The following is a 25,521-nucleotide window of genomic DNA, read 5'->3' on the forward strand; positions in this document are numbered from 1 at the left end:
TTATCATGATTTTCTTATTTTATCAACAGTTTTATATATGTAATGTCAGGTTTATGTTTATCAATTGCATGCACTTGTTTAGGGGGAATTGGGTGATTGGCCCAAAAAAAATCATGAAACATGGAATTAGTCTATGTGCAAAAGTAAGTGAACCCCCAGCTGCATGGTAAAGTAGGAAATAGATTCAGGTGAAACACATTTGGGTGCTAACTTAACCAATTAAGCAGACCAATCAAATGAGACATCCATTGGAAAGGGTTTGGACAGCACTGCTTAAAAGAGAGAGGAAACCAACCAAACCACTGTAGTACTGACACAGATCAACAATGCAGAGAGAAAAGGAGATATCTGAGTATGTAAGGAAGAGGGTAGTGACAGGCCATCAGTGTGGGGAAAGCTACAAGACCCTCTCTGAAAGATTCCAGCTCCATCCGTCAACAGTAAGACAAATTATCTACAAATGGAGGGCATTTAACATCACTGCAACATTGCCTAGAAGTGGACGCCCATCAAAATGATCAACAAGAAGCACCAGAAGAATAATAAATCAGGTACAGGCCAACCCACACATCACATCTAGAGAGTTGCAGACCTCTCTGGCAGCATCTTGGGTAAAGGTACATGTGTACAACAGACGGAAATTGAACAGATATGGCATTCATGGGAGATTTGCTAGAAAGAAGCCTCTGCTCTCAAGAAAAAAAAACTTGGACAATCCAGAGGCCTTCTGGAAGTCCATTCTCTGGACAGATGAGTCCAAAATAGAATTATTTGGTCACAATCAAAACTGCCATGTTTGGAGGAAAGTCAACACTGCCTTTCAAGAAAAGAACCTCCTCCTAACAGTGAAGCATGGGGGTGGAAATGTGAAGGTGTGAGCTTGCTTTTCTGCCTTTTGACATGGACAGCTTCATATCATCCAGGGACACATGAATTCTCAGGCCTATCAACAAATACTTGATCAGAACTTAATACCATCTGTCAGGGAGATGAAGCTGGGTCGAAAATGGATTATGCAACCGGACAATGACCCAAAGCATTCAAGCAAAACGACAAAGGAATGTTTTAAGAGAAAGCAGATTCGTACTCTGGACTGGCCTAGTCAAAGTCCGGACCTAAATGCAATAGAAATGTTGTGGCAAGACCTGAAGCGGGCAGTACATGCCAGATGACCTCTCTCAACTGGCTTTGTTCTGCAAGGAGGAGTGGGCAAAAATCCCCAAAACCAGATGTTAGAGACTGGTTAGTGGTTACAGAAGACGTTTGGTTGAAGTAATGGCTGCAAAAGGAGGTGCCGCGAGCTAATAACTGAAAGGGTTCACATACTTTTGCACATGTCAAATTTTGCGTTTTTTTCTTCTGAGAACCATTTTTGTGCAATAAATTATTAAAATATATCCATTTAATCTAGTGTCTATTATTTGGAAGGTCACCTTCACTAATTGGGGTATTTTTTTTAAATTTTTTTTTTTACAAAACAATGACCATGTATGGAGGGTTCACAAACTTTCAAGCAGCATTGTATGTCTGGGGAATTAGCTGGAGATTCCCCTAAAAGCATAATTGAAAAAGGATAGTAAATTACTTTTTGTGAAACAAGTATAGACTCTAATTTGGACGGGCTTGGGAGGGAATTGCATTTTATGGAAGATCTAGGCGATATAGTAAAAATGGCAAAATGATACTTTTTGATGCTCAGAATAGATCTATTTTATTTTAAATTATGCATGGTTTATGAAAACTGTCAACTTTCAAGGCAATCATACTATATTACTGTCTATAGAAATGATGACAACACTGTCCAGCTGCTGGGTATAACCCATTTGGTGGAAAATAATGTGTACAAAGAATCAGTCCTTCAGTACTGTGAGAAGTCTTTTGGTGGAAAAGTCCCTAAGCCTGGCAGCTGTACTGGCAAAGGCAAGCTCTATTCATTATCTGTTCTGAGGGTTCGGACCTGGTTCGACATATTACTGAGACGTTGCTTGAGTTTCCGTTGGGAGGATTCATACTGTGCTGTGAGCTTTCGAAATTTAAGTGACATAACATCGTAGCTGGCTTCAATCTGGTTGACTTTGTTCTCCAAGTCTTTGGCGTCAGTAACATTGATCAGCGATTCATCTATGAGGTTATCTTTCATCAGGATGGCCCTCCCCTTATCCTCCAGGGCATATTTAGCATCAGGATACTCAATGAGTGCCTCCATGAGATCGTCCTTGGACAAGGCAAACAGATCAGAGTAGCCCACACTTCGGATATTAGCTGTTCTCCGGTTACCTGCCTTACTGCCCTTGATACCGAGAATACTGATTTCTCCAAAGTATGCCCCATCACTGAGGACCACAAACTGGGTCACCCCATCATCTGCTACTACAGCCAGCTTTCCTTCTTTGATGATGTACATTTCCCTGCCAATGTCACCCTTCTTACAGATGTAGTCACCAGGACTGAAAACTTGTGGCTGTAGTTTGAGGACCAACTCAACAAGCAAACCTGCTTCACAATCTTGAAAAATGCGCACTTTTCTTAGGGTCTCCAGATGTACATTGATGGCAATCTCAGCCTTTAGTTTGTCTGGAAGGTTCTTCAGCACCAGCTTTTCATCACATGTTTTCTCCTCTGTCCAGAGGTAGTCAAACCACTTCACCACCCTTATCTCTAGGTCTTTAGTGACCTTCCGAAATTGCATGTATTGCTTGATGGAATCAATCTTTGCCTGGAACTCTACACGTGCAGCATTCATGTTGGAAATCATGGCACCAACATTGCCAACAATTGTAGCAAAGATCAGAACCCCAGTGAGGAAATCAGCTACAACAAAAAAGTATTCAATGTCTCGAACTGGGGGTGGTGTCTCACCAATAGTGGTCAGGGTAAGTGTGGACCAATAAAAGCAATAAATATATTGTCTGGCCAGGCGAGCAAACTCAACATTCTTCATGCCTGGATATACCCATGTGTCTGAGCCAAAGCCAAGCACCTTGGAGATGGCAAAGTAGAGGCAAGCATTCCAGTGGATAATGATGATGATGTAAAGTACAAGATTACCAATTCGGAAGATGTTAGGGAAATTGGTTCGAGTTTCAGTCCGGTCAAAGAACTCAAAGAGTCGCCCTAACCTAAAAAGACGATTGAACCTCCATTCTGGGTTGTCAATTCCAATTTTGAGGAATACAATATCAGTTGGAAAGATACTTAAAATGTCCATTCTGAACTGTTGTGTTTTCATGTATTTTTCTCTCAGGACCTTCTCATCCTTTACCAGCAGCCCTTGCTCCAGAAAACCTGTTGATACACAAGAATAAGATCACCGTTATCATATAGTCAAAGTGTCCTGTAATCATAAATTTCTCTTCACTGACCTGTCCTAGCTCTCACAAAGGTGTCAATGTAGTAGAGGACATCTGAGCTGTGGTCCAAAACCAGCCACAGTGTTGTATTTGTATACTGCAATTCATTAAAACAAGCCCTACATTGAAGCAAAGAAGACAAGACTGACCATCAAAGAACTCAACAAAACATAAGACAAACAGGAAGTGAAAAATGCCATAAATTAATTCAGACCTGGCCACCAGCAACATAAGATTGTAGAACACTGGAACAGATATTGTGCACAGCCAGTAGTAGTACGTATCAGTGGCTGGGTCCATGATCCACACCTCCTTTCTGAATGAGAAAATACGTTTTTGTTGTTGAAGTGCCAACTCAATAAAGTAAGGTAATGGCAAAGGTTGTTGGCATCAGTGCTGAAGAATTTCAAACTATGTTCAGTCCTACTTTTACTGGAAACTGCTCTTTGTGAATGATAAAGTCCTTCGGACAAGGATTAGAATACCTTGTTTTTCCTAATGAAAATAAGCAAACAAGAATACTATTGCTAACCCTAACCCTAACCCTAACCCTGTTACTACAACTAATACTGCTACTGAAGCAATTTTCCAAATGGCTCAATTTTTATATTCTATATTCAATATTATTGACATGTGTATTGACATTCTGTATATTGAATAATGAACATCAGATAACATTAATGCAAAATGTGATATTATGTCTTTATATTTGCTCTTGATATACAATCTTCATCTCAACCTTTTTAACACAGCTGTCATTGGTGGGCTCAACTTCATAAACTCATGTTGTTCTTTAAGATACCAAATCTGTCATGCCATAAATGATGCACAAGTTGCAACCATAAATATTATATGAGGTACTTACGGCTCTTCCTTCTTTTTGTCATCCTTCTTGTCGTCTTTCTTGTCATCTTTCTTATCATCCTTCTTGGGTTCATCTTTTTTGTCATCTTTCTTATCATCCTTCTTGGGTTCCTCTTTCTTCTCATCTTTTTTACTGTAAATGTCAATAAACAGACAGGTGAGGTAAACGTTTTATCTTGTCACACACAGTGTAGTAGTAGAGAGCCTGAAGGGGGCAGTGTGATACATCTTACTGTATACTGCAGGTGGACTGGTTCTAATGCTCAGACAACTGAATCATTGACTTCAACTAACGTCACCTGTGTGATCAGCATAAATGAGTGCAGGAACATGCTGTATGAGGAATGGGACAGCTTTTTCTTGGTACATCATCTAGAAAGAGTTATTTCTCTTCTATTCTCCCAGTAAAGTGTTAAGATAATAGTAAATATGCAGTTTAATATTGCACTGTTTAATGTTTAATGTTATAAAATAGGAATAGCTTTGATTAAAGAAGCACTATGAATTATGAGAAATTCACCCATTTTAGTGATTTCACTGTGGGACAAACTCTTTTGACTTATTAGGAACGTGGAGTGTGTAGCTCTGTGAGGCTAGACATTGGGTCTGGGTTCAAATGTCCTGCTCAGATCAAAACAGCATGAGTTCTTGTACAGATTATCTTCATATCTGTAATATTTAATTACATCATATACGAAACTGAATTATACAAGATACTATACTATACAAGAGCGAATACTGTAAATTCATACAGTTGGAAGATTTTGAGGATCTATATTAATTAACTGAGCTTCAAATCAGTTAGTTTAATCAGTGAGTTTAAATTGTCATTCACATAGTGAATAAAATTGAATAGTAATGCATTTTTAGACAATTTGAAATTGAATGCACTGGCTCTAAAGTTAGGTCTGAAGTTAGGTTGAATCTGGATTAAGAATTTAAGATAGTACACTATCTCGACTTCAGTGTAATCAAGTCTTGTTATTAAAGATGTGTTGGAAAACATTGACAGATGATCCATATATCATACCCATCGTTGTTGTTGCAGTTGTTCATGTTTTGTGCAGCCAGGGACCACCGGCCATCACTAGAAGAGAGAGAGAGAGAGAGAGAGAGAGAGAGAGAGAGAGATGAGCATTTTATCATGCAGTTCTGTGTGATATTATATCCAGGTGGTTGTTGAGGGCTTTGTAAAGTTTATCTGTCATTAATAATATTATCGTCTTTTGCTTGCTAGTGGTCAGATGGGCCTACATCACACTGTCATGACATGAAATAAAAGATAAATAAATTAAATCACATTGGCTGTAGATTAAAAAAATGCTGAAATGTTTTAACTGTCTTAACCCAAGTCAGGTTAACAACAGTCAGACAAAATCATTTACACATACGAGTATGGGATATTTAGAGTCTGAAGTTCACTTAACCTACATGGCTTTTATCTGTGGGAGAAAACTGAAGCAGACAGCTCCGTATAAAGAATCCCTGTTTGGCCTCTGTGGGGTCTGTTGCTCTCTACTACATATACCTGGCTTGAACTAGAAGTGATGTAAAGAACAGCATTGGACACTAAGAAAGTCAGCGAATCATTCAATTTCAACATTCAAGTCTGCACACTGAATTTTGCAAACTGCACCTTCATGACTTTCAACATTTCGACCTACAATGCCTTTATCAGGCAGGAAAAGACCTTGTCTTCCCAAGGATGGTTCTCGTTGCACACCTAGCTGTCTGGAGAGGAGATCTCTTTTAATGATCTCTCCTAAGGTTTCTTCAATTTTTTATTCTTTCCTCACATCACATTTATTTAGTAACTAAAATTAAAGGGTATACATTTTGTACGAAATTGTACCAAATCATAGCTCAGGTACAGTACTTTAACATAGAGTTCTTTGCTCTGGTTATCTCAGGGTATGACAGATTGGTTAGTTCAGGCTTTCCAGGTTTGGCAAAATTGACTCTCCCCGAGTGAATTTAACTTATGTTTAAGACACTTGATGTGTCAAACACATTTCATTTGATAACATTCACTGTAATATTTATGTGGGTGATGAATTGTGCATGACTATAGAAAACAGTTTGAAAACTGAAAAATAGCACTGAAGGCTTAGTCAGATTAACAGTCTAGCGTACTCATCATTAGGACTGATTGTGTATCTATAAGCTTCAGGGCCACCACAGGGCCACCTCATCTGCACATAGTATTGTCCTCTAGCAGTTTCCATGTAATACATGTCAAATCAATGTTGTTGCAGGTCTACAGCTCACCTGTCCTTTGTCCTCTGGCTGCTAAGGCCAGACACTGCAGGGCCAACACTGCTCCTCCCAGAGTGCATCATATGGGACATCCTGGGAAAAGAGGTCAAATGAACCATATTAGTTTATCTGTAGATACACGACCATATCTGTTTATCAGTAGATACACGTAATCAGGGAGAAGATTGCCATAACACATAAAGTATTTGTTCAGTTGGTAGAGTGTCGGTTGTATTAGATTTGGAGACATTGATAGAGTCGGAAGTTAGACTTACCTGGATAACAGTCCTGTCCTTGCTAACGATGTGTGATCTTCGGCGTCCATCCTGGAGAAACAGTACAGGACAGTTGGATAAGCTCACAATGGTTTTGTTTGCCTACTGCAACTCAAAATACAGTTCAAGTCCCCCTCTACTCAAAACTCTGTGTTTCCTCTTGTTCCCTGATTGTGATTGTTCTCCTCACTGTGCAGAATGATGTATGTGCAGATGTAATGTGTTGTCATTAATGTACTGAAGAGGGAAATATTCTCCGTGCTCACATTAAATATCAGTGCCATGCTGGTTTGTCTGATTCCTAATGACATAAAATGCTCTCTCTCTCTCTCTCTCTCTTTCTCTCTCTCTCTCTCTCTCTCTCTCTCTCTCTCTCTCTCTCTCCATCATTTAAGAGGACGTTACATGGACTTGCATTTATTTCCTGGAGACTAACTCTAACCATTACTATGGCCACTGTTTGTATACATTATTTTGGTGAAACAGGGTAAACTCAAACTTAATGTTTTCAGTAATACCTGTGTTTGACAAGTGAAAATGGCTGCTATAAGTAAGGTCAACTAAACTTTTGTTTTACTGCACATTGTTCCACCTGGGAATTTGTGCAATTGAGAATCCCCAGGAGGTGACTGAATAATGATTTCTGGGCTGCTCTGCTCAGTAACAACCATGCCCAAGACATCAATTCAAACACCCAAGTCTTTGTTATTGAGTCTGTCTCTCTACTGGTTTTGATTTTCACACACAGATTTAAAGGTGCAATGTGTAGAATATAGTGGCTTCTAGCAGAACGGACTTGCCAGAAATTAAATAGAATATTCATAAGTATGTTTTACTTAGTGTATCATCCCATGAAAATAAAAATGGTTGTGTTTTCATTACCTAAGAATGAGCCCTTCATATCTACACATGGAGTGGGTGCTCTTGCACAGAGGCCCAGAATGGACAAATAAAACACAGCCACTAAGAGGGCCTATTGTGGGGGGGTTTTCTCCAAATTTCACATCCACCATAGGTTTGCCTTCATTCTTGGAAGGAGAGGGTAAGAGGAGGGATATTCAGTTGCTTGCAATCTGCTACCTCATCACTAGCCACTTTTTACACACTGGTCCTTTGTTTGTTGGTGTTGGCGGGAGAGAGGCAAGGCGCTCGGGAGCATGCAAGAAACATCACTTTGGATGCCGCCTGAAAAGTTCAAATTTTCCAACTTTATTCGCGCCGCTTCAGACGCTTGATTCATTCACTCATTCATTCATTCGCCTCAGACGCTTCATTCGCGCCGCCTGATATAAAATCGCGCCATTTACATTCATTTTCTATGTAGACTTGCTGCTCAATTCGCGTCAGACGCTTTTGGTCTGAATGCAGCTTCCTACATGTATAACTTTTAACTTTATTTATAACAAGTGAAATTCCAAATAAAGTTAACAAAAATCCACATTGTAATTAAAAGTTGATCTGAAGCTAATATGAAGCTTCAGCCATCCAAATGAGTCAAATCAAGTCTTCTATGTTTCAACGTTGCAGTGTTTTTAGTGGCAAAGTCTTTTTGTTACTATACTTCCACCACAGCTCAACAGGGAAACACTAAAAGGGAATTTAATGTTAAAAAGACTGTAAATGTGTCAGATATCCACTTGATATGACTAACTCAGACTGCTGAAAACTCATATAAGCTTCACATCTACTTTTAAATGACTGTGTGGACACACAGAAGTGCATCTTCTAATGGTCAGTCGTAACATGAAAAATTGTGAACCTTTCCTAACAGTCAAAAAAAGAAAATTAGTCCCACAGATTTTATGAGAAGCAGACTGTGACTCAAAACAGCTCTTGTTTGTGTTTAGTCCCATTAGCTCAGCATATTAACTCAAATCCTTATCCCCCAGATTACATTCGCTTAAATTAGAAATTTCAACCCTGTGTGACTTGTTAAACTCTATACTCAGAGTAGTCTGGTTTCTCCTTCTCTTTCTTCACACTGAAATACAACACCAGTAAGAATCTACTTGTACACTTAGTTTACCTGAAAATGAGCAATGATGATGATGAGCTGTCCAGACAGTGAGGGGAAGTCAAGGTGAGCTGTGCATTAATCCCATGCTGCTTCTTATCTGTTCTCCCTCGTTCAGATCAAACATGAGACTGTCAGGAGATCTGCTCACATATGTGGATACTTCTGTGAAACAGTTAATATCTGTCTCCTAACAGGAGAAAACAACAGTCATGCTTTCAATTGATGAAATTTTCCCTGCTTTAGAGGAGCTCCTTCTCTTCATCCACTCTGCACCACCTCCCAACAGGGGACAAAGGGAGGGGAGGAGGAAGAGGAGGAGCAAGGAGACACTGTTTTCTATGTCTTTAAACTTAAGTACCTGAGAATGAGCCAGACACAGCTTTTCAATATCAAGACATATTTTGGGTATGAAATCATGATACAGCTTACCTTTGTTGGATTTATATGCTTTTTTCACTGTCCAACACCACTTCTGTCAAGTTTTCTGTGTGTATAAATCTAAGAAAACTAGCAACAGATTATTAATAGTAATTCATTTAAATTATTTTGTGTAAGTATGAAATTGTTGTTTTTTGTCTGTTTAAAAACTGTTTATATGTTTTAACTGATAGGACTGTTGTACTTTAAGAAAATGCACATTTGAAATGACAACACCACAGCATGTCATGATTAAAATGATTAAGTTATCACTATAATATAAGGTATGTGTGATTCAGAATGGTTTCTGTAGGATGAAAAGGGAAGCTGTACCAGTAAGTCTTGACTTGATTCATTTCATCAAGTCATTTCCCAAATAATATCATACCATAAAAGTAGAAGAAAACAATGCAGCTATAAACAGTGCATTTTTCACGACCAACCTGTTAGCATGAGTGCAGAAGAGGCAATTTAGCAACACAAACACAATATTTTAAGAGCTTATGTCCCTCAGTGTTGAAACACATTTATGTGTTTTGTAAATGTTTGTGTGTGTGTGTGTGTGTGTGTGTGTGTGTGTGTGTGTGTGTGTGTGTGTGTGTGTGTGTGTGTGTGTGTGTGTGTACACTAAATACATATATACTAATAAATATATACTAAAATGATAAACAAAAACTGATTGGAGTCGGAGCCACTTATTTATTTATATCCCTTTCCAGTCTTAGTAAATCCTCTTAGTGTGTGCACAGCTAAAGTGAGACATCAGACTCCACCTCCAGCTCTCAGAGAGGAGCAGGACAATCCTTCTCAGCCTCAGCTTATCTGAGATCTGCTTCAACTGCTTCCCCCAGCCTCCAATGCTTTAACCTAGACTCTGAGCTCAGAGAACCTGCACTGCTGTGAAAGTGAGTTGTACAGCTCACAATAGTCAGTTTAAATGCATTTTTGTATTGAATGAGGACTGTTGATTTTGTCCCCTATCACTTACATTGTAAGTTAATTATGAAGGGATCTTGTTATAATCAATATGAAGAGGAGGGATGATTATAGCAAGAACAGCATGTTTCAATATTCATGTGGGCACCTGACTCCAGTACTAGCAAGTTTAATCAGAAAAAATTGGTATCTTTGGTAACGTGGGATATCAACTTCAGTTTAAATCATGTACTCCCTTACTTCAACCACATAAGTAAAGTGTTTTCTCCTGTCAGCTTGGTTGGATGTTGCAGTAATTACACTCATAGCTCCCATCAATCAGAATAGCCAAAAACACCTGTGCAAGTATGTAGGTTTTGTTTGTTTAAACATTGCTTGGTTGAGGTTACGATAACACTCTTCCTAGGAATTTTACTAGTAAATAACTCAATAATTTGACTCTAATTATGGGGCAAACACTATGTCCTTGAAAGCTAAATATTATTTATTTATTTATTATTGGAAACTTTGTTACTCATATAGTTTGAACTGTTTGTTTGATATTTCTCCATGTTTAGCTGTCCTGCTATGCTCAGACTAAAATGAAGCTAAAGTTAAGAAACTGGTATTGTGCAAAACAAAAATAAATTATCTGTGGGATAGATAATGGTGCTGTAAAATTAATATTTTTTAACTCTTTCTTTTTAAGGTTTTAAGCAGCCTGCTGGAGAACAGAGGGGAATCTGAGCTGTAAGGAAGAGACATCTAAACAACTTCTGGTGAATAAAATGTCACATATAGGCTCAGTATTTTTTTTTTTTTTAAATAGTCAAAAAGGCCATGATACCAAATCTTTAATGTCTACAAATTCATTGGACGTGTACCAACTGAACATGCCAAATTGCATGGTTCATTCCAGCAATTAGAAATGATTAAATACAGACCCATAGAATAAAGAATTGCCAGATCTGCCAGAAACTACAACTTTTTTCCTGCAGTATGAGTGCATGCATTACTGTTTAATGTTAACAGTAACACATTCACCTGAACTGTACTCTTGAACTTACAGTGCTTATTCAATGGTGGCATCATGCTGCAAGAATGCAACTACACTCCAACCAATAAAGGGATGACTCAATTATCCCATATCTCTACTTATTCTATCAAACAGATTTCTGATTTCTATCAATAACTCCAGAGTCCATTGTTACAACGGGAAATAGATAACATTAGTGTATCCAGTATGTGTGTGTAATTCATGTTGAGTGTGTGCTATTAATTTGGTCAGATTAGCTGCTGTAAATAAGATTAGAGTTAATCTGTTGATACGTGTTGGAGAGCAGACAGAGAAGTAATAAAGTGATGGATCATAGATCACTGTGAGGAACGCTTGTTGATGTGGCTGGTGTGGAGGGAAATATTTTACAGCCTGGCCAGCAAAGAGATTTCAAGTGGTGTACATCAAAAACTTTCCAGCCTGATGGCAGAGATGAGCTTTCGCTGTCAGGCTGTGTTGTAATGTTAAGGGTATTCTCAAAAGGATGATGTTTAAATGCCATGAAAATTAAATCATTGACAAGAAATACCCTATTTTGATTGTGTCCAGATTTAATGTGGGCATTGGGCAGAAAATAAAATCACATATTGTCAACTATGGTTAAAGGTGACACTTTCCTGCACGTTCAGATTTCAAATTTATCTTATAATAACCCTTTATGCAGCCCCTCAGTTAGGCCTCTGCCATTTTAGTTTCTGTCTCTTTAGGCCCCCCTCCCAATGAGCCCACTCTGTTTTGATTGGTTACAGCATTATTCAACTTTGGTTAAGGCATTAGGTTTGATACAGAACAATTCTGGAGTGACTTGAGACATGAGAACTAACACAATGTAGCCTAAGTGGGAAAACAATTCCGGCCTTTATAAACATAATTTCAGAATCATATTGCATAATCTTCAACAGTTGATGGAGTTTTACCCAAAACATGTTCTTCTTTTTCAGTGCACTGGACGTCAATGTATACATCAATCTGCTGATGAAGATCATGTTATATGATTGAAAGCTAAGTGTTCAGTTTGTTTTAGACTATTATTACAGTGTTGTGTATATCATTTTATTAGTGGTTCTTTTAATTCAATTTCTGTAATAGTTTCAGTGGTATTTAGATCACATTGTGAGAGGTGCAGATTAATTCCTGCATTCTAAAATTTAACTCATGACTTGTACTTTAACATTATTGATAACTTATTTTATTCTTATGTTTTTTTTAGTTTTTTTTTTTTTTACTGTTTTTACTGTCAACTGTTGTTAGTTTGTCTACCATTGTCTTTGATTGTAATGTGTCAAAGAGGACTTTCTGTTAGTAATTTCTGTTACTATATGACAGACAACACATTTCTTGAATTCAGTCAATACTTTTATCACGCACAGTATGTGATGCAAGTTGGCACACAGGCCTCAGTGAGTCTCTCCTGCAGTAATCAGGTCTGTTGGAGCTGGTCTCTAGGCTGCATCACTCATTTCACAACACTGTAGGTCGTCCATAGATAATCATTGGCCCCATGGGCATTTATAATTGTTAAGCTGCTCTGGATTCAGCTTTTTGTCTCCAGTGTCTCCCAGGTTGCACTGCTCACTGAGTCACACTGCTGTCAGGGCATCAGTGGGCCAATTTAACAAAATAATTTACCACTTTATATCATGACACTAAAAGCTTTTCTCCTCAAAAAACATGGGTTTAATAGCACAACTCTTTTCTATGTAGAATAACACCAAAACAGTCATAGTGTAGGTTGTCATGAAAAGTGCAACCTTTTGGAAGCAATAAAAGTAGGATATGCTGATAATGAATGTGCCTATATGATGATGAATGTGTCATATCTTCAAGTACCAGTAATGCTTTGAATGTAATACTGAAATAAAACCGGAATGGCTGTCATCTGGATATAGATAAATTACATTTGGGAACTGCATGAAAATTAATCAACAACAAGCGTTTGTGTAAAATCAGGATCTATTGGAGGTTCAGTTTCAGTGGATAAACTGGTACATAATTGTAGCGATCAATTCCCAGTGCTGCTGATGTGTTAACAAGCTGCTGACAGCCAGCAGTGATCTGACTCACCAGTTAAATTCATTATAGCCTCAGTGCCAGTGATGCCTGCTTCCCCACAGGAGCACCCTGCATCATCCAGTTCTCTTTCCTCTTCAGCCTCAGACACAACAGACAGTCCTGGTTAAGCTCCCTTCACCTCCACCAATGAGACAGTTCAGCCTCACAGAGACCAAAATAATGCCGTGTTCAAATAATCATCATTGACTTGTAAAGTGAAAAGAAAATCTTATTAATGCTCTCAAACAGCTGACAATTGTGGAAAGATCGGATATAAGCTGGAACAAGTTGTGACACTAGATATGACATCTGTGATTAACAGGTCCAGGCTGCTGATAGGAACAAACAAGTTACATGGCTGCAGTGCTCACCCGTACACATAAATGGTCAGCCAGGAGATACTGTACCAACTCTTAGATTTACACCAGCAGGTTACGGGGAAAAGTGACTGTACAGGACTCCTGCCCAATATTCTGTTTTAGTAATTTCCTCCTATATGGTATCCTATATTGATATTTTTTCCATGTGTTGTGTCTTCAGTGTGGTCATGTTCTGTCCTGAGAAAGCAAAATCCTTTCAGTAACAATAAAGAATTGAATTTTGAATTGTTCACTGGCAGTGTTATTTAGATTGACCTAATTCAACTAGAGCTGCAACAATTAGTTAATTATTTGCCAACAATTTTGATCATCAATCAATAATTTTGAGTATTTTTTTAAAAGAAAAAAATCTGATGTTAGTTTCTCAAATGTGAATATTTTCTGGTTACCTTGAGCTTTGTTATCGACATGTTACACAGTTTTCTGACATTTTATGGTCTAAATAACTGATTGCCATAAAAACCAGTAAATAACACCTTCACAGATAGTACCACGAATACTCTATGCCCATAAATGGTAATTACCCAGAGTTGTCTGTGCTTTCTCGTCTCACAGGTAATCTGGGCCTGTAGACGTCGGGATGACAGATTCCAGTCCTGGACCTACTAGCTTCAATGTGGATTTTCAATGTGCTTCTCTCTCCTATCCTTCCTCTCTCTCTCCTCTCTACCTCAACCAGTCGAGGCAGATGGCCGCCCACTGGTTCTGCCTGAGGTTTTTTCCCGTTAAAATGGTTAGGGTTAGGGTTAGGGTTAGTTTTTTCTTGCCACTGTCGCAAAGTGCTTGCTTATGTGCACTGTAACAAATTTCTGTAATTTCTACAGTAAAAAATGACAGTAGCTTCTTGTTCTAACGTTTTACAAGGTGTAACTGTATATTGCAATGCATTATGGGTTAAAAATAATTACAGTAATTTAAAGCATTTTTTCACAGTATCAAATTGTAAAAGTACAGGATGGTTGTGTTTTCACTGGTTCTGACTGTAAACGATACATTACAGTTAAACACTGTTAGTAGAAGGCGCGGTTTGAAACAGGACACCACAGCTGATGGCGGACGCAGGAGAGCGAACATCCATCCACTCAGTGTAAGTAAGATGTTATTAACCTACAAAATTAAAATGTGATTCAAGTAGTAACTTCATGCAATATAATTTGACCGTGCATCAGCCTGGTTTGCTCGTCTATAAACTAAAATGTTAAAATACCACTAAGTTAGATATATTTAGTTACTCTGTAATTTTTGTGTGAATGACTGTATTTCATCATTTTATTATCTTAGTATTATTTATATCTTCGTCGTGTTTTATACGGAATAAATGGGGTGTGGGACTCAGACTGTACCGTTTTTGCACATGTTAGCTAGCGAAAAAAGTTAAGCTAACGCTAGCTACGTGCATTAGCCCCGTAACCTGCAGGACAGGGAATGCCAGCAAATTATCTAAAACCCTCAAGGTTAGAAAACTGTTGGAGTGAAAGCCTATAGTGCATAGTTGCCCAGTCTGTTGTTTTACACAAAACATGTTATTTATGCTGTATACCTGTATGTATTTTTTGCATTCATTTATTTATTTTTTTATAAATGTTTGATGTAAAATTGATTTGTTAACATCTTAAATGTTCTGTGCACTGTGTACTTTGATAAACAGGTTCAAGTCAGTTGACAGTTTTGTATAAATACTGTGACCAAAAACTTTTCACCTTATCAGGAACATTTTTCCTCTTGTTACACACATCATAACATATCATAGATACAATTTAATTGCGGTGACTTTCAGAATCACTGTATCAGGAGACCATCATTATAATTGACAAAACGTATGTGCTTGAAGGGGAAGCTAGTGGATTATTATTTTGTTACATTTTCCATTATGAATAACAGGGAGTTCTTTTTATTCAACTCCCTGTATTTCCATTGTTTTGCAGTTTTGAACATTTGGAAAACTGATAAGCTTGTCTCCAGAACTTGGTGGGTTCTGCTGTCTCCTGTAAACAATGTATTTCATTGTCTTTTTCTCTGATTTTGTGACTTCAGATGCCTCATCAGGATCAACCCAATCATTGGCACAAAGGTGAACAAGTGGACTAGTCCAAGAAGTGGGAAGGTGCAGCAGAAGAGGAACAGCGGTGTCAGCCTTCATGTCTCTGCACTCCTCAAAAAATAAATGGACTTTGAATTGCTTTGATCCTGTCACAAAAGACAGGACAATGGCCCTTTTTTTCACTAACAAAGTTCCAAAAATCTGGTTAGTTATTACACGTTAAACTGTATTGAGTATTAATAAATGTTCTGTTTTGTTGCAGCACTGACTCTTGTTTTATTTAACAGCTGACGATAATCTAATGTAGTGTTGATACATTTTGGATTATGAGCAATCAAAGTGTGCTTAATTTGCTAAATGTGACAAACAAAGATTAACTGTAAAAACATTTTACAATAAGATATTGAATTATGAAAAATTACAGTTATTTACTGGCAACATTAGTTGCCAGGTAACTCATGTAATTTGAATGGAATACAAGATAATGTTGTAAACTAAAATACAATTAATGGTTAATTCTAATATTAAAAAAAACAATACATTGCTGTAATTTATATACAGCAAAAAACTGTAAAAAGGTATCCAGTCAGTGGCGGCTGGTGACAAAAATGTTTGGGGGGCGTAGTTTGATGGTTGGTGGTCCTAGGGTTAGTGTCAAATAAGCCGTAGCACCACTTCATACCGCAGCAAAAAAAGAAAAACCAATCTAAAAACAACACAACACACTATAATGTCCCCTGGTTTGTCCCAGTATGGTATCTCAGACCCACAGAGAGAGGAATAAAAAAAAATTATAACCAGACATGATAAAATGCCCATTTCACTCACATCACCTAAAGATACCAGCAGTAAAAGCAGAGTTACCAATAAGGTAATATGCTTAAAAAGAGGCACCACCTATATTTTAGTTATTGTGTCTTCAGTCCTGATTTCACTGTAATCTGTTAGTTGTTGCAATACCTAAACATGACAATAGATGGCGCATTAAGCACTATACACTGCTGTGATTAAGCATAACTTATTTAACGTATTGAAATTAATAATGAAATGTACCCCAAATCAACTGTAATAGTCAAAATTACTTCCATCATTTCTTATCCTACATTTATGCATTTTAGTTTTTTACACTTCATAGTTATGTATTTTATAAAGTATTTTTTTTTAACACTTTACAATATTAATAACAGCAATGCAGCTACTACCTGATCTGTCCTGTTGGAGCTGCTGGATGCAGCCACTGATTGAATCTATGTTCCTCTTCTGGAGCTTGGCATAGCAGAGGTCTACATGTGGCCAGATGTGGTGAAACAGCTGCAGAAAGAGCTCAGCAATGCTAAGTCTGCTAAAAACAACTTAGCTCCATGCTATTGTCTCGATGGCTGCAGCTTTCTGTTTGATTTTTTTCAGAGAGATGTTTTAGGTCTCGTTCCCCTGTCGTTGTCCACAACGCTTCGGTGCTGACACTTTGAAACAGCAAACAGATAAAGCAATAAAAGGAATAACTCACACTGCATCCAGCTAGCTAGCTCCGTTTATCATAACATCAGCAGGAGAAACTCTCAGCTCCTCCATCACCTGCTGCTGCTTTATCCTCTTTCTCTCTTCTAGTTAAAGTCTTGTGAAATTTTGTTTTTGTAGAGAAATTACAAAATAATCTTCTTTAATTTCCGCGGCTCCACTTTAACGTCGTCTCCTGAAGCTACCGTCAGCAGGAGTTTGGGTGACAGCAGCTGACGGGAGGGCGTGAATGACAGCCAGAACTGTCCAATCACAGTAGATTAAAAAACATGAAACAACAACAATTCGCTGCCAATAAAAGTGGGCGTGTCTGGGGCGCACTGAGCTACGCCCCGTGGGAAACGTGACGCAGGCCAATGAGAGAGCAGCCTCAGGTCATGTGCTTGTCAAAAGTTTGAGGGCTTGCATTAACTCCCATTAGTCCGGCGCCCCGCATACAGGAAGTACATATAGAAATTAATAAAATACAATTTGGAATCGATTTATAATGAATGCTGACAGGTGCTGAGAGACTAACAGGCGCATTTTACAAGCAAATACTTTTTATTTCATAATGATTTAGCATTATCTAATTAATTTATATTTAATATGTTTAAGTAGATTTTCTCTAGATTATTGGATGGGGCGGCGCCCCAGCGCCCCGCATTGACCAGCCGCCCCTGTATCCAGTAATATACTGTAATTATTTTTACAGTAATTTTACAGGACTTTATTGGCAACTTTTTACTGTTAATTCTACAGGTAATTCGTTACAGTGCAGATACACTGACAAGGAGCAGAGATCTGAAGCCTTAAATATTCTCTAACTTTGCTGTTTTTTAACTGGATGGAACAGAGGATAATGCTTTGTTTGACTCTTCAGCACACTGTCACGCTGACAGTGTGCTTGGTGAGCCTTACAGTGACTTGGGTGCAATATTTGTGCATAGCGACAACTCTTTATTGCGCACTCTGCTCAGCTCTGGTGAAGAGATTTATACAGCTACACAATTATTTCAAGTTACTGTGTTTTTTTAAAAGGTTTAATTGAAACTCATAGCCTAACCCGAACCGGTCAGAGTTAATATACCGGTCCAGTTTAGTTAATTACCGGACCATTAACCATTAAACCGACACACTGTTTCAGGTGTTATATGTGTGTTTTGATTGTGTTTCTAATAAAAGTAGATTGAAAAAGTTTTGGAGTATAAACGTATGTGTTTATATATGAATAACTACTGGTGCATTCAAATAATCCAGTCTTTAATAGAAAAGCATTTTCCCCCGCATGAGGACCCCCAAAACAGACTTATACACCTGTGCGACTTATTTACCGGTTTTTATGGTAATTGAGAAAATAATCAACACATTAACTGATAATGAAGCTAATCGTTAGTTGCAGTCTTAAATACAACTGACATTGCATGTGTAACTAATAACTGCCTAAAGGAAAATACTTCCAGCTGGAGAGGTAGATGCTTGTACACTGATGCAGCACTCCTGCCCTCTTGTGTTAAGGTGTGCTCTGTAGTAAAGGGAAGAATTTGCCTGCTGAATGAACAGTTTAGGTTTAATCTTCACTTTAAAATGAGTTAATTTAGAGATTAGACACAGGCCGCATTTATTCAGAGACTGACATGAAGATTATCAAAAACATTTGAAGCCAAAATGTAATAGCTCTAAAAGTTTAAGCAAATCTGGTCAATGCTTCTGTGAACAGTTATGTGTAGACTTTTTTTTTTTGAGATTATAGATTAAAAGTCCTTTTGATTTTCAAGTCAGTATAGACAGATAACCTTTAACTCTAACAATTGAATGTTTGATCTTCACTGTACAGCAAGGTTTACTAATTATGTTCAACCAGGAGCCAGGTTTTGTTTTGTTTTGTTAGTTTTGTTTTTTTCTTTCACTGGGGGGTCAATCAGTGCAGTGGTATGTTTTGTGTATTTGTTTTATTCATTTATTAATTCATTTAAGAATAGATTTATAACATAACACTGTTAATGATTGCATTTGAGGGGGGTGGGGGGATGACATCAACACACCATTTTTGTCATTTGTGTTTGTGAAGAATAAATATGTTATGGTTGCACTGGCTAAAGTTGTGGAATTCACATTAAACTTTAATCTTTGGTAGGTTTATTAGACTTCAGTTCAGCACTGACTGTTCAAAAAGAGCTGTTTTAATGCCTCTCCTCCTGTGATGGCAGTATTAGATACAACATTATTACAATAACTGGGAATTACAAGATGGTGTTTATATGTAAAGGGTTTGATGTAAACTATAAAAATCAAAACTGCACAGCACAACCATTGGGACAGAGTTAGCTTTTTATCTGCAGTCCCTGGGCAGGAAGATACAGTGCCTATAAAAAGTATTAACCCCCTTGGATGTTTTCCCCTTTTATTGATTTTATAAATTGAATCATGGTCAATATAATTTGACTTTAAAAAAAAAAGAATTTACAAAAAAAAGTTTTCACTTTAATGTCAAAGTGAAAACAGATTTCTACAAAGTATTGTCAATTAATTAAAAATATATAATATATAAGTGATTGCATAAATATTCCCCCCCTTCAAGTCAGTATTTTGTCTCAATCAAGCTTGCACATCTGGACACTACAATTTTACTCCATTCTTCTTGTAAAACTGCTCAAACTCTGTCAGGTTGCATGAAGATCAGGCGTGAACAGCGTTTGTCAAGTCCAGCAACAAATCTGTTGGATTGAGGTCTGGGCTTTGAATCGGTCACTCTAGAACATTCATCTTGTGAATTAAACCATTTCTGTGTAGCTTTCGCTGTATGCTTCAGGTCATTGATTCAGATTCCTCTATATTTTGCTGTATTCATTTTACCTTCTACCTTCCAGGGCCTGCTGCTGAGAAGCTTCCCCACAGCATGATGCTGCCACCACCATGCCTCATGGTGGGGATGGTGTGTTTGTGGTGATGTGCAGTGTTTAGTGTCCGCCAAACATAGCATTTAGTCTGATGGCCAAAAAGCTCCAATTTGGTCTCATCAGACCAAAGAACCTTCTTCGAGTTGACCTTAGAGTCTCCCAAATGCCTTTGGGTGTACTCTAGTCAAGATTTAATAAAAGCTTTCTTCAGCAGTGGCTTTCTCTTTGCCACTCTCCCATAAAGCAACAGTTTTTGAATGCAGAGTCTCTCCCACCTCAGCTGCTGAAGCTTTTAACTCATTCAGACTAGTCATAGGTGTCTTGGTGTCCTCCCTCACCAGTCTCCTTCTTGCAGTCTTGTCAGTTTGTGAGGACGGCTCTAGGCAGATTGACACGTGCCATACTCCTTCCATTTCTTAATGATGGATTTAACTGAACTCCAGAGGATGTTCAGTGACTTGGAAAATGTTGGTTGTACTTCTACTTTTCAATAACCTTTTCTTGGATTTTCCTGGAATGTTCTTTTGTCTTCATGGTGTAATTGTAGCAGGAATACTGATGATCCAGTGACTGGACCTTCCAGACACAGGTGTCTTATACAATCACTTGAGACACATTCACTGCACTCAGGTGATCTCCATTTCAGAGGGCTATTTGTGAGAATACTAGCACCAATCGGCTGGACCTCTATTGAATTAAGTCAGTCATTTTAAAGGGGGTGAATATTCATGCAATCACTAATTTTACAATATATTGTGGCGAGCTCAGGTGGAAGAATGCAAAGTGAGACAGACTTCGGATTTCTACAACCCCTGTGTCCCTTACACTGCATGACAGCAGGGGGTGCTATTTATTTAACATCAGAAGTAACAACAACTGTACCTGGATACTGGCCAGAGGTAATCAAACACCAGGACACTCAGTTGCGGTGGCTACACTGCTAATTAAAGTTAACATCAAACTTAACACTATTTATGGCCATATAACCTGGAAACCCACATAACACAATTAAACATGCACACAACATCACTAAAACATTCCCATGAGCCTTTGTGCTACACAGCTCAAATTGACCCAATCAGAGTGACCGCTCCCCCCTCTGGTCGCTACAATATATTTTTAATTAATTAACATTACTTTGTAGAAATCTGTTTTCACTTTGACATTAAAGAGTTGTTTTTTGTAAATTCTTTTTTTTTAAAAACATAATAAAAGCAATAAAAGGGGAAAACATCCAAAGGAGTGAATACTTTTTATAGGCACTGTAAAAGGTAATACAAACTTTCTTCAGGGGTCCAAATATTTCTTCTACAGGGCTGGATTCATTATGCATGTATATACGCTTCTTTTAGGTAATATTATTCGGAAACACTCCATAAATGTATATATAACTACTACGGATGGCATTACTCTGGCCTCCAGCACCTGCTAAGTCTTGGTCTGTCTGCTCCACTGCCTGCTCGCCTGACGCTGACTCTGCTTCATCTTTGTCCCTGAGCCCAGCCTGCCCCCTTACGACTTCTGCCAAATACCTGTTCCGTTACCATGCTTACTGTATCAATAAAGATCACTTCAAACTGCTCCCTGGTGTTGTGCTGCAATTTGGTCCTACCCCCTCAATTCCCGTTACAGTACAATCTGGCCAGCCATGGACCCAGTGCACAACCTCACACCACTGAGCCGCCAAGACAGGCCCAGGCTACTGGGCTGCACCAGTTACCTGAAGATGTGATAGGACAGCTTCTAGAGCAGTCCTATCACAGATTCTCCCCCTGCCTCCGCCACCAGGGGGTTCCCGTCTCAGATTCTCCCTCCGGCGCCGGCCACAAGGGGGTTCCCGTCTCAGATTCTGTCTCCGCTGCTATCCTCCAGAGGGGTCCCGCCCTTGCTGCCGGCCTCCTGAAGTGCTCTGCCACAGACCTCTTGCCCAGCCCCCAGAGGGATTCCGCCCTAGCCCCCAGCCCCCAGAGGGATTCCGCCCTAGCCCCGAGCCCCCTGAGGGATTCCGCCCTAGCCTCCAGCCCCCTGAAGGGTTCCGTCCCAGCCTCCAGCCTCCTGAAGGGTTCCGCCTTTGCCGCTGGCCTCCTGCCCAGCCTCCTCAAGGGTTCTGCCTTTGCAGCCGGCCTCGTGCCCAGCTTCCTGAAGGGTTCCGCCTTCGCCGCCGGCTTCCTGAAGGGTTCTGCCTTCGCCGCCAGCCTCCTGCCAGACTTCCGCAGAGGTTCCGCCTTGGCTACCGACTTCCTGCTTGACTATGAAGTATTAGTACTTTCCAGCACTTATTCACGGACTGATTTCCTGGTTTTGTGCTACAATTTGGTCCTATCCCCTCCACTCCTGTTACAGTATTGTTTTTTTCTAATTTGTTAATTTTTTTTCATTACACCTGCTACATTACACAACATTTAATCACACATTTTTTATTCTTGTTTTTGTTTCTTTATTTCAATTTTATCAGTGGCCTACAGTCATTTTCCTCTCCATTTGTCAATTATAAGCAAATGTTTTAATTCTGTCCAAATAATTAGAAAATGCTGGCATAGCATCTGCATTGAATTTTTTGTATAAAAATAGAAAATTCTTCATATTATCAATAAAAGTTACCCTCAATATTCAATTGCAGGACAGGAATGTACACGACTTGTGATATTTCTAGTGTAAAGAAATAAACAGGACAGAGACAGATAAGACAAATAACAGATAATGATGAGTGAATTTTAATTGTTCCATGGTTTGTCCAAGATGGTGGATGAACATGCACTATTCAAATTCATGGATGTTTATTCCACATCATATCTTAATGGAACAAACACTGAACAATACAATAACCACTTAATAACACAAGTACAAACAATCACAGACTGAGCTTCCACATCCTATTCTTGTCTAATATGGAGCATTGGAAATTAAATTAAAATAAAAAAGGATAGGAAACAAGTATTATTATTATTATTACTATATTCTAATTTGGGCATTTGAGAGACCTTTTCAGATATTCACTTTTGAAATGCTTCCCAAAAACTTTAAGATATTGAATCTTTGTCTCAGAAACGATAGGAAATATAAATACCATTTATCTTTTTCAAATTGAGTTTCTTTGGCTTTTGTTGATATAGGGAGAGTTATCTGGTTCTTAATTGGATTATAATCTCTTCAGGATAATCTTTTAAAACATAATTCCTTATGACCTTGACCTCATGACCTCAACCCAACAGGAAGTCGGCCATTTTGGTTTTGATTTTTCCTGCCTAAAATTAACTCCTCCCACAGCGTTCGCCCGATCAAGTTCAAATTAGGTACGCAACATCTCCAGACCTAGCTGAGTTGTGCTCTGCGCATCCGTAGGTCAAAGGGCGTGTCTGCCAGGGCTCAACTAACTTTGGCGTGCTCGCCATGTACATACGAGTGGCTCTCACGCCCACATACTTCATCCAATCAGCTTCAAACTTGCTGGACATGATGATGGCTCCGCCCTGAACGTCCCGATATATTAACTTCCCACGTAACTCATAGCGCCCCCCGGTGGTAACAGGAAGTTAACTAAGATTCATTAAAATTACATACTTTGCCCCATCAACTTCATTCAGAACCAGTTGGTGAAGCTACATTATGAACACTGTGAAGCTACGAGTAAAGGCGTCCCTGTGGGGGCGTGGCTACCATCAATTCCTCGCCATAAAAATACGTTTGGCTTTTTGATGGCTTTATTGAACTCGTATCATCATGAAAATTGGTACACAGGTCCAGGGTGCCGACCTCAACGTCTCCATTCGCTCATAGGCGATCTCACTCGTGTCGCCCCCTAGTGGAAACAGGAAGTGCCATATTTTACATCATCATTGTGCGATTTCCACAAAACTTCACATGTGTAATCACTGTCCCACCCTGAACGCAACCGCTTGTGTTTTGTTACACTCTACTGCCCCCTGGTGGATGAACCATCAACCTCTCATAACTCCTTCATGCTTTGTCCAATTCACTCCAAACTTCACATGACTGATGAGTGGCCGCCCTGAACACACCAGACCACACCAGACCATATGTGTAACTACCTGTGACTGCCCCCTACTGGATGAATGAAACATTGCATTTTTGGCCTCCTTCCAGGTTTTTTCTCACTTTCTGCTTCACGCCACAGCCCCGCCATGCCTCAGGCCCCGCAGTGGCATGGGTGAGCGAGGGCCCGCCATCGCCGCTTGCGGCTTTGATTTTATTTTGTAATTTTTTCTCCTTAAAATCAAGTTCATCTATTTGAAGCGAAGGCATCTGTGGTACTAACACATCATAATGTAACATGCCTTTAATCATATTTGCCATACCTTTGTGGAATTCCTAAGTATTGTTTTTCTCTACATTACATTTATTAAGATACGATAAGATATTCCTTTATTAGTCCCACGGTGGGGAAATTTACAGTATTGCAGCAGCAAGTGGATAGCAAAAATAGAAAGAGCATTGATAAAAAGAATAAAGAAAAATAAATAAGTACTCAAGCAATAAAAACAGTAGTAAAATATAATATAATAAAAGAATAGTAACATTGTGTTCAAGAGTAATATTGGTGTTGTCAGATTGATAATATACAGAGCCTGATATTGATATTGCACGTTGTAAAATGAAAACAATATATCGCACAGGTGAACTGAAAGCAGTAGTATACATAAATGATTGATATTGCACAGTAGTATACATTAAAACGTGCAGTTTGTCAATTGTCCTGGTTAGGGGTGTGTGAGGTTTACTGGGAGCAGTACTGATTGTACAATCTGACAGCTGCAGGGTGGAAGGACCTGCGATATCACTCCTTCACTCACTTTGGGTGAAGGAGTCTGCTGCTGAAGGAATTCTCCAGTGCGGTTAGAGTGTCCCGCATAGGGTGGGAGTTGTTCTTGTTCTTCTCAAGTTCAGTGAACCCGAGAAGATTCCCTCTTGAATCCATGTAAGATTATACCAAATACCTCTCTCCATCTAAAGATGGATGGATAGACGGATGGATGGATGGATGGATGGATGGATGGATGGATGGATGGATGGATGGAATTTAGACAGCTTATTGGGAAGTTTAGCAATACATACATTACAATACTACATACAAGTGCCAGGAATTACCCAGCTTCAGTGCTGATAAGAGCAGAAAGAATCCACTATTGACACAGAAGAGCACAAAAGGAAAGGAAAGTCTTACAAACCATAAAAGTCTGAAAATGTTGCACACTGAAGGGTTGTATTCATTAAATTCACACATACTACACATCCACATATGGTCTTCTTAAAGGATGTGACCAATATAAGAAGCCTCAAAGCACTATCACAGTCACACTAATCTGATCAGATGAAGCCACAGAGTAGTCTGACCCTAGCTTACACACTGTCAACCATCACAAGGTCATCCTTACTGATTACACTTCATCATGTGACAGTCACATGCTCTGTGGTTGGTTGGCAGGAGAAGGAGAGATGCGGGTCGTTCCATCCGCAGAAACTGCAGGGATGTCCTTCTGTT

The 25,521-nt window shown here is 38.9% G+C and overlaps 1 protein-coding gene across 1 annotated transcript; it reads right to left on the reverse strand.

The window, feature by feature from the left end:
* Positions 1-1,927: 1,927 nt before the first annotated feature.
* On the reverse strand, positions 1,928-20,039 carry LOC133976246 (cyclic nucleotide-gated channel cone photoreceptor subunit alpha-like). Its single transcript, XM_062414399.1, has 8 exons — positions 19,978-20,039; positions 6,746-6,796; positions 6,483-6,563; positions 5,245-5,301; positions 4,216-4,347; positions 3,565-3,666; positions 3,363-3,469; positions 1,928-3,285 (listed from the first exon to the last, which is right to left on the reverse strand). Exons 1-8 carry the CDS (start codon positions 20,037-20,039, stop codon positions 1,928-1,930), a joined length of 1,950 nt encoding a protein of 649 aa, XP_062270383.1.
* Positions 20,040-25,521: the final 5,482 nt, after the last annotated feature.

The sequence above is a fragment of the Scomber scombrus genome, chromosome 24 (assembly GCF_963691925.1).
Source record: "Scomber scombrus chromosome 24, fScoSco1.1, whole genome shotgun sequence".
Taxonomy (NCBI): Eukaryota; Metazoa; Chordata; class Actinopteri; order Scombriformes; family Scombridae; genus Scomber; species Scomber scombrus.

Bases quoted from the DNA above. Each gene is read 5' to 3' on its own strand.
- LOC133976246 (XM_062414399.1), bottom strand. From the start codon at position 20,039: ATGGTGGTGGCAGCATCATGCTGTGGGGAAGCTTCTCAGCAGCAGGCC. The intron at 6,797-19,977 runs GTAAAATGAATA...CTGTTTCTCCAG, and splicing joins CAGGCCCTGGAAGGTAGAAG to GATGGACGCCGAAGATCACA. The intron at 6,564-6,745 runs GTAAGTCTAACT...CTCTTTTCCCAG, and splicing joins AGGACAGGACTGTTATCCAG to GATGTCCCATATGATGCACT.